At 48.2% G+C, this 9,434-nt stretch overlaps 1 protein-coding gene across 1 annotated transcript in view; it reads left to right on the top strand.

Annotated features, from left to right (window-relative positions):
- Window positions 1–1,480: 1,480 nt before the first annotated feature.
- The window catches only part of ABO (ABO, alpha 1-3-N-acetylgalactosaminyltransferase and alpha 1-3-galactosyltransferase), a 13,896-nt gene continuing 5,942 nt past the window's right edge, over window positions 1,481–9,434 (top strand). Inside the window, exons 1-2 of the mRNA XM_032419153.1 lie at window positions 1,481–1,515; window positions 2,610–2,738. Coding sequence (XP_032275044.1) covers window positions 1,481–1,515; window positions 2,610–2,738 — 164 coding nt within the window. The remainder of the gene's footprint in view (window positions 1,516–2,609; window positions 2,739–9,434) is intronic.

Genomic DNA, 9,434 nt, shown 5'->3' with positions numbered 1-9,434 from the left:
GGGTAATGAGGGTCAAAGAAGAACAGGGGGAGACGTTTGATGGTGGGAGTCACAGGGGCTTTCCACTTGACCTCAGGCTTTGTGGCTGCCTCAGCTCAGGTGTGGCACTGGTGGACTCAGTCCCGCCTCCTCAGCCCTCAGCTCAGTGGAAAACTGGACCATGTGGCCAGGGAGGGCATGGGGGACAAAGGAGGCTGCCGGTAGGCGGGGGGGGGGGGGGGGGGGGGGGGGGGGGGAGGGGGGTGGGCGGCGAGGTACATCCTGGCACAGTGTAGGGGCTGGATGGGGTGGGTGTGGGCCAGCCCTCATCCTCCCACCCCCCCAAATAAAAGCAGGACATGGGACGGGACCTTAGTCACAATGAGGTAGACCCACATGAGGACTTAGAGCGAACAGGGAGAGAAGAAGGAGATGCGGGGGGTCTAGATCCTCAGCAGTTGTCACAGACCATGAGGGGTGACCCCCTTTCCTTTGCTTGGGCTTTAGCCTCATCAGTTTATCATTGGGAAGCTTGCAGCATCCTCAGGGCTGGGTGGGCATGCTCCATGGATGTCTGTTAGTGAACAATGATGGATGGAGGAAGGAAGGGGGGAGGGAGGGGAGGCAGGCACAAAGGAAGGAAGGGGGGGAAGGAAGGAGGCAGGCAGGAAGGAAGGGGGTAGTGAGGGAGAAAGGCAGGCGAGAAGGAAGGGAGGAGGATGGGAGGGAGGCAGGCAGGAAGGAAGTGAGGTGGGCAGGCAGGAAGGAAGGAAGGGGGTAGTGAGGGAGAAAGGCAGGCGAGAAGGAAGGGAGGAGGATGGGAGGGAGGCAGGCAGGAAGGAAGTAAGGTGGGCAGGCAGGAAGGAAGCGGGGAGGAAGGGAGGGAGGTAGGCATGAAGGAAGGGAGGAAGTTGGGAGGCAGGCAGGAAGGAAGGGGGGAGGGAAGGAGGTAAGCAGGAAGGAAGTGAGGTGGGCAGGCGGACAGGCAGGCAGGAAGGGAGTGAGGTGGGCAGGCAGGAAGGAAGCAGGGAGGAAGGGAGGGAGGTAGGAAGGAGGGGAGGAAGGAGAGAGGCAGGCAGGAAGGAAGGAAGGGAGGAGAGAGGGAGGGAGGCAGGCAGGAAGGAAGTGAGGTGGGCAGGCGGACAGGCAGGCAGGCAGGAAGGGAGTGAGGTGGGCAGGCAGGAAGGAAGCAGGGAGGAAGGGAGGGAGATAGGAAGGAGGGGAGGAAGGAGGGAGGCAGGCAGGAAGGAAGGAAGGGAGGAGAGAAGGAGGGAGGCAGGCAGGAAGGAAGTGAGGTGGGCAGGCGGACAGGCAGGCAGGGGGGAGGGAGGGAGGGAGGTGGGCAGGAGGGGGGCGGGCGGGCGCCCTGAGGCTGGGTGCGGGCTCCTGGCAGAGCCGGCCCACCTGATGGGGAGGACGGCACCTTGCAGCTGTGGGCACAGACTCAGGGGCTCTGAGAAGTCTCCACTCACTTCTCCCTGACGCACATCTCCCCTGCAGGATGGTTTACGCCAAGGCCCAGGTCCTCAAGCCCACGTGAGTGCGCAAGTCCCTGCCTCGGCCCGGGGTGGCTCCCTGTCCCCGAGGCCTCAGGCTTTCCTTTCTCTCGCTCCTGTCCAGGGCTGCAACCTTTCTGTGCCTTTTCTCTTCCTTCTTTCACCATCTTGCCGTGACCGGGCTCATTTTCAATGGGTCTGGCGCCACAGAGGGCGCCTCTCACTCTTGGTCCCGGGGCCACGGATGTCCACAGAAGGCACAGAAGCCTCTCTTATCTCTTCATGGGGACGGAGGACAGCGGTCTGGGCTGGCTTGGCCCCGAGGTCTTTCCGCGGCTGCTGATGTCACAGGGACCACGGTTCCGAGCCGGTGCCCACAGTCAGGCCTCTGGAGCCAGCGCCCCCGCCTCCTGCTTGTTCTGCCCAAGACCCAGTGGCAGCCCGTGTCTGTGGCCTCAGACAGCAAGGTCACCCAGAGGCCTCTCTGATCAGCCCTCGTTGCACAAGCAGGGAAACTGAGGCTCAGAGAAGTGGAGGTACTTGCCTGAGGCCCCGCAACTGGGGCGGGACAGGTCGGGATCCAGCCCAGGCCATGGGACCTCCCTGCCAGGAGAGCTGGAAATGCTGTCGTTTCTGAAACCAGAACCCGCATCTCCTTGAAGTTCTAGAGCCACCAGCCACGGGAGGCCACAAGCACTCGACATGTGACCACTCTGGAGTGAGATGTGCTGTCAGTGGGAAACACACTGGATTTGAAGCACTTAGTCCCCCCACATTTAAAATATCCTCCCAAAAGTAAAATATCCTGTTTGCTGGGAAAGGGGCTTAGTTCTTGCCTCACTGAGCTAGAGCTCCTCCTGGGAAACAGGGCTGGTGGCCTCCTAGAAGGAGTGTCTGTGGGCCCAGTGCCCGGCTGGTGGGGAGGAGACACTCGAAGCGAGGGCAGCGAGGGAATGGGAGTGTCAGGGCTCAGGTGCTGAGCTGATGGAGCAAAGAGCACTGGATGGGGAGTGTGGCATCCTGTCTGCTTCTCGCTCTGCTGCTCCCAGACTGTGAGCCTTTGGACAAATGCTTCCCTTCCGTGGCCCACGTGTCCACGCCCCGCTCTAACACAGTGTGCCTCGTTTTCCCCAGGAGGGCCGACGTGCTGGTCATGACCCCCTGGTTTGCTCCCATCATCTGGGACGGAGTCTTTGACTCTACCATTCTGGACGCGCAATTCCAAAATGCCACCATCGGGCTGACTGTGTTTGCCATCAAAAAGTAAGTAAGGTCTGGGCAGCGATGCTGAAGAGGGGCACGGGCCCAGGGGAAACCAGGAAGCCCACCCACGGTGCCGGGAGGGGGGGCACTTGTCACTAGGTGTCGCTCTTTTCCAGGATGAGGTGCTCTCGGGGTGGTGGGGAGGCATGGGTAGCTTGGTGTGCAGGTGAACTTGGTGGGATTTGCAGGGGCCACTAGGCACACCCCTGCTCAAAATAGCAGCCCCACAGCCGAGAGTCACCTGCTCCAGAGGTCAGTGTACGGACTTTTGAGAGCCATGCAGCCTCCACTGACCACTGACGGGGGCCAGCCGCCAGGCCAGCAGCCGGCCCCACCGCAGCCCCGAGGCAGGTGCTCCGTTGCCCTGACCCATTCCCAGAGACGCCGCCTGAGGCTTCCTTTCCTAGTAGCCACGGCGGGTTCAGCATGTGGCAGAGCTGGATCTGAAATCTCCAGGTTGCACTGACGGCCTCGGGGTTGGCTTGTTTGGTTTGACAACTGGCTTGTATTTTATGTACCAAATCTGCATCTTCACGCACGGAGTCTTGGACACCTTTGCACACTGACGCCTGTGGACCTTCCTCGTTCTCTTGAACGGCTGCCCGCTCTTATTCCAGAGGCTTCGTTCCCTGCTTGGGCTGTTTGTAGAGCTGCCTACGCGGCACTATTACAAGTAACGTTTTATCACGAAAGTTCAACTGTGCAGCCGAGTCGCCAGAATTGTACAGTGACCGTGTGTACGCCCACCACCTACATCCCACCGCTGACGTTCTTCTTTCTTTTTTCCCCTCATTCTCCCCAGTTATTGGCATAAATGGACACATAACATCGTACAAGTGTACCGTGTACAACGTAATGATGTGATGGTTGTACACACGGTACGTTAACGAACGTCACCGTGCTGCGTGTCTCATTCCCAGAGCTTATTTATCTTCCATCTGGAAGTTTGTACGTCTGACCCCCTCACCCATTTCCTCAGTCCTGCACGTCTTGCCTCTGGTTAACCACTTACCTGTTCTCTGCTGCTATGGATTCAGGTTTTCTTAGATTCCACATGTAAGTGAGATCGTACTGTATTCACCTGTCTCTGTCTGACTGTCTCACGTAGCATAATGGCCTCAGGTTTCAAGCATGTTGCTGCAATGGCAGGGTTCCTTTCTTTTTTATGGCCGAGAAATATATACCTCATGCTTTGTTTATCTCGTCATCTGTTGATGGACACTTAGGTGGTTCCTGTGTCTCGGCTCCTGTAAGTGATGCTGCGGTGAACGTGGGAGTGCAGGCATCTCTTCAAGATACTGATTTAGTTTTCTGTCCCTGTCTCCATCATCTATCACTTTCTGTGCCTTCAGAAGTGGGGTTGCTGGATCATAGGGTAGTTCTATTTTTTTTTAAAGATTTTATTTATTTAATTGAGAGAGAGAGAGAATGTGAGCAGGGGAGGGGCAGAGGGAGAGAGAATCCCAAGTAGGGTCCCTGCTGAGCACAGAGCCCAGTGTGGGGCTCAGTCTCACCACCCTGAGAGCATGACCTGAGCCCAAACCAAAAGTCAGATGCTTGACCAGCAGTCACCCAGGCGCCCCAGGGCAGTTCTGTTTTTACCTTTGGAGGAGTCTCCCTACTGTCTTCCACAGCGACTGCGCCAGTTTGCCTTCCCTCCCAAAGGTGCACAAATGGTCCCTTTTTTCCACATGCTCACCAACACTTGTTACCGCTTGTCTTTCTGACGCTAGCCTCTTAACACGTGTGAGGTGACATCTCATCGTGGGTTTGATATGCATTTCTCTGATGACGAGTGATGTTGAGCACCTTTTCATGGACCTGTTGTTCGTTTGAGTATTTTCTTTGGTATGATTTCAACTTCTTGAGTTTGCTAAGATTTGTTTTGTGGCCTAACACACGATCTACCCTAGAAAATGTTCCATGTGCCTTTGAGAAGAACGTGTGTTCCGCTGCTGTTGGATGGAATGCTCTACGTGTATGTGTTAGGTCCGTTTGGTCTGTAGGGTTGTTCAAACACGCTGTTTCCTTACCAATTCTCTGTCTGGATGATCTGTCCATTTTCGAGAGTGGGTTATTAAAGTCCCCAATCAATATTGTATTGTTGTTTATTCCTCCTTTTTGTTTTGTTAGTATTTGCTTTATGAGTTAGGTGCTCTGACATTGGGTGCATAAATATTTACAATTGTTATTTCTTCTTGATGGATTGAGCCCTTTATCATTATATAATAACCTTCTTTGTCTCTTTTGATCATTTTTAGCTTAAAGCCTACTTTGTCTAAGTATAGTTACCCCCCGTTTTTTGGGCCACTGTTTGCTTGAAATATCCTTTTCTCTTTCTTTGCTCTTGCTCTGTGTCTCTAAAGCTAGAGTGAGTCTCTTCCAGGCAGAATATTGTTGGATCTCTGAAAAAAAATTTATCCATTTAACCATTCAATGTCTCTCGACTGGAGAATCCTTTTACATTTAAAAACGTCTAAGGTAATTATTGAGAGGTAAGGACTTATTATCGCCATTACGCTCACTGTTTTCTACCTGTGGACCTTTGTTGCTCACTTCTCATCTTTAGCTTTGACGCCTTTATCATGATCTTTTTTGTGTCTATTTCAGGCTTTCCCTCTGTGGTTACTACGGCTTCCATAAACTATCTTCTATGACTAACCCCTTATGTGAAGTTGATAACAACCTGACTTCAATAGCTTACATAAACTATACTTTTCATCCTCTATCCCTCACATTAGGTGATTGATGCTACAATTTACGTATTTTTATTTATTTTTATTTTATTTTATTTTTTTGTAAAGATTTATTTATTTATTTGAGAGAGCGAGAATGAGAGAGAGTACATGAGAGGGGAGGGTCAGAGGGAGAAGCAGGCTCCTCGCTGAGCAGGGAGCCCGATGCGGGACTCGATCCCGGGACTCCAGGATCATGACCTGAGCCGAAGGCAGTTGCTTAACCAACTGAGCCACCCAGGTGCCCAACAATTTACGTATTTTTAAATATTGTCTTTACGTGAACAAATTATTGTAGTTATGGTTAGTTTTTATATGTAACTGTTGATCTAGAGTGGTAAGTGACTTATGCACTACCATTACAACATTAGAGAATCTGACTTTGACTCTATGTTTACCATTACCAGTGAATTGTATAAATGTATTAGTATGTTCTTATAATATTAATTGGAACCCTTTTGTTTCTGCTGGAAGAGTTGGATGCCCTGTAGCATTTCTTGTAAGGCATGTCTGATGCTGATGAACCCCCTCAGCTTTTGTTTGGGAAAGGCTTTATCTCTCCATTTCTGAAAATCAGCTTTTCTGGGGTAGTATTCTTTCAATATTTTAATTTTTGTTTATATTTTTCAGAGAGAGAGAGCATGCACATGAGTGGGAAGGGAGGGGAGGAGGGAGAGAGAGAAACTTAAGCAGGTTGGATGAGGGGCTTGATCCCACAGCCCTGAGATCATGACCTGAGTTGAAATCAAGAGTCAGACACCCAACTGACTGAGCCATCCCGGTGCCCCAGTATTTTGAATATATCATCTCACTCTCTCCTAGCCTGCAAAGTTTTGTTGACAAATATTCCCATAGTCTTATGAGAGGGATTACCTTATATGTGATGACTTGCTTTTCTTGCTACTTTGAACTTTTTCTCCTTGTCTTTGACTTTTTTTAGGTTTATTTTTTTTTTAATCATCTCTATACCCCACGTGGGGCTCAAACTCATGACCCCAAGATCAAGAGTCCCATGCTCTTCCGACTGAGCCAGCTAGGCGCCCTCCTTGTCTTTGACTTTTGGCAATTTAATTATAATTTCATATAATACAGAGAGATTATAATTATATAATTATAATCTCTCTGTAGCCCTTTTCAGGTTCAAATTATTTGGGGTCCTTTGAGCCTTATGAATCTGGATGTCCATGGCTCTCATTTGGGAAGTTTTCGGCCATTATTGCTTTAAATATATTTTCTGTCCTTTTCCCTTTTTCTCCTTTTGGGATTCCCATAATGCATACACTATTTCTTTTCAGGGTTTCCCATGAGCTTCATGGGAAGTCCATAAGCTTCACGATTAACATTTTATTATACTGGCATGATCACTAATCTACCCATCTGGTCATCCTTCTGTCCATCTATCAGTTCATATTGCTTTTGATATACACAAAGGTAAATCTGGGACATCAGCACACGATCATCAACTAGAGTTCAAGATGTGTTTATGCTTTTTCTTCTTCCCAGGTAAAATGTGCAAACGAACATTTGCTGAGTTTTGGCAAATGCATATAGTTGTGTAAGCAGAATCCTTTTCTACTCATAGGACATTCCCACTACTCCATAAAGTTCTACTGTGCCCCTTTCCAGCCAAGCCTCTCCCTCCTTCAGCTCCTGCATCACTGTTCTGATTTTTTTCCACTCTAAGATTATTTTTGCCTACTGGAATTGTAAATTGCATACTGTTTGGTCTTGTCTTTTCTCACTAAGAATCATCATTGGAGATTTATCCGTGATTCTGCATGAATGAGTAGCTCTTTTTGTTGCTTAGGATTCCATCATGGGCATACTCTAGTTGGTTAATCCAGTTTCCTTTCAACAGACCCCTGTTTCCAGGTTTTGGATATTATGAGTAAATATGAATTCTGTTGAACAAACCTTTTGTGTACGTACAGTATGTTTTTTCTTTTTTTTTAATTTTATTTCGTTATGTTATGTCAGCATACATCACATCATTAGTTTTTGATGTAGTGTTCCATGATTCATTGCTTGCGTATAACACCCAGTGCTCCATGCAATACGTGCCCTGCTTAATACCCATCACTGGGCTAACCCACCGCCCCACCCCCCTCCCCTCTAAAACCCTGTTTGTTTCTCAGAGTCCATAGTCTTTTATGGTTCATCTCCTCCTCCTATTCCCCCCCTCCATTTTTCCCTTCCTACTATCTTCTTCTTCTTTTTTTTTTTTTAACATATAATGTATTATTTGTTTCAGAGGTACAGGTCTGTGATTCATCAGTCTTACACAATTCACAGTGCTCACCATAGCACATACCCTCCCCAGTGTCCATCAGCCAGCCACCCCATCCCTCCCACCCCCACCACTCCAGCAACCATCAGTTTGTTTCCTGAGATTAAGAGTCTCTTATGGTTTGTCTCCCTCTCTGATTTCATCTTGTTTCCTTTTTTCCTCCCTTCCCCTATGCTCCTCTGTCTTCTTTCTCAAATTCCTGATATCAATGAGATCATATGATACTTGGCTTTCTCTGATTGACTTATTTTGCTTAGCATAATACCCTCTAGTTCCATCTACGTCGTTGCAAATGGCAAGATTTCAATTTTTTTATGGCTGCATAATATTCCATTGTATATATATACACCACATCTTCTTTAGCCATTCATCTGTTGATGGATATCTTGGCTCTTTCCATAGTTTGGCTATTGTGGACATTGCTGCTATAAACATTGGGGTGCATGTACCCCTTCGGATCACTACGTTTGTACCTTTGGGGTAAATACCCAGTAGTGTAATTGCTGGGTTGTAGGGTAGCTCTATTATCAACTTCTGGAGGAACCTCCATACTGTTTTCCAGAGTGGCTGCACCAGCTTGCATTCCCACCAACAGTGTAGGAGGGTTCCCCTTTCTCCGCATCCTCACCAACATCTGTTGTTTCCTGACTTGTTGATTTTAGCCATTCTGACTGGTGTGAGGTGGTATCTCATTGAGGTTTTGATTTGTATTTCCCTGATGCCGAGTGATGTTGAACACTTTTTCATGTGTCTGTTGGCCATTTGGATGTCTTCTTTGCAGAAATGTCTGTTCATGTCTTCTGCCCATTTCTTGATTGGATTATTTGTTCTTTGGGTGTTGAGTTTGATAAGTGCTCTATAGATTTGGGATACTAGCCCTTTATCTGATATGTCATTTGCAAATATCTTCTCCCATTCTGTCAGTTGTCTTTTAGTTTTGTTGACTGTTTCCTTTGCTGGGCAAAAGCTTTTTTCTTGATGAAGTCCCAATAGTTCATTTTTGCCCTTGCTTCCCTTGCCTTTGGCAGTATTTCTAGGAAGAAGTTGTTGCGGCTGAGGTAGAATAGGTTGCTGCCTGTGTTCTCCTCAAGGATTTGGATGGATTCCTGTCTCACATTTAGATCTTTCATCCATTTTGAGTCTATTTTTGTGTGTGGTGTAAGGAAATGGTCCAGTTTCATTCTTCTGCATGTGGCTGTCCAATTTTCCCAACACCATTTGTTGAAGAGACTGTCTTTTTTCCATTGGACATTCTTTCCTGCTTTGTCGAAGATTAGTTGACCATAGTGTTGAGGGTCCATTTCTGGGCTCCACTGTTCCATTTATCTATGTGTCTGTTTTTGTGCCAGTACCATACTGTCTTGATGATGACAGCTTTGTAATAGAGCTTGAAGTCTGGAATTGTGATGCCACCAGCTTTGCTTTTCCTTTTCAACATTCCTCTGGCTATCCAGGGTCTTTTCTGGTTCCATACAAATTTTAGGATTATTTGTTCCATTTCTTTGAAAAAAGCTGATGGTATTTTGGTAGGGATTGCATTAAATGTGTAGATTGCTCTAGGTAGCATAGACATTTTCACAATATTTGTTCTTCCAACCCATGAGCGTGGAATGTTTTTCTATTTCTTTGTGTCTTCCTCAATTTCTTTCATGAGTATTCTATAGTTTTCTGAGT

This window comes from Phoca vitulina, unplaced genomic scaffold (genome assembly GCF_004348235.1).
Source record: "Phoca vitulina isolate PV1807 unplaced genomic scaffold, GSC_HSeal_1.0 scaffold21, whole genome shotgun sequence".
NCBI classification, from domain to species: Eukaryota; Metazoa; Chordata; class Mammalia; order Carnivora; family Phocidae; genus Phoca; species Phoca vitulina.
This window is presented reverse-complemented; position numbering and strand designations above follow the sequence as displayed.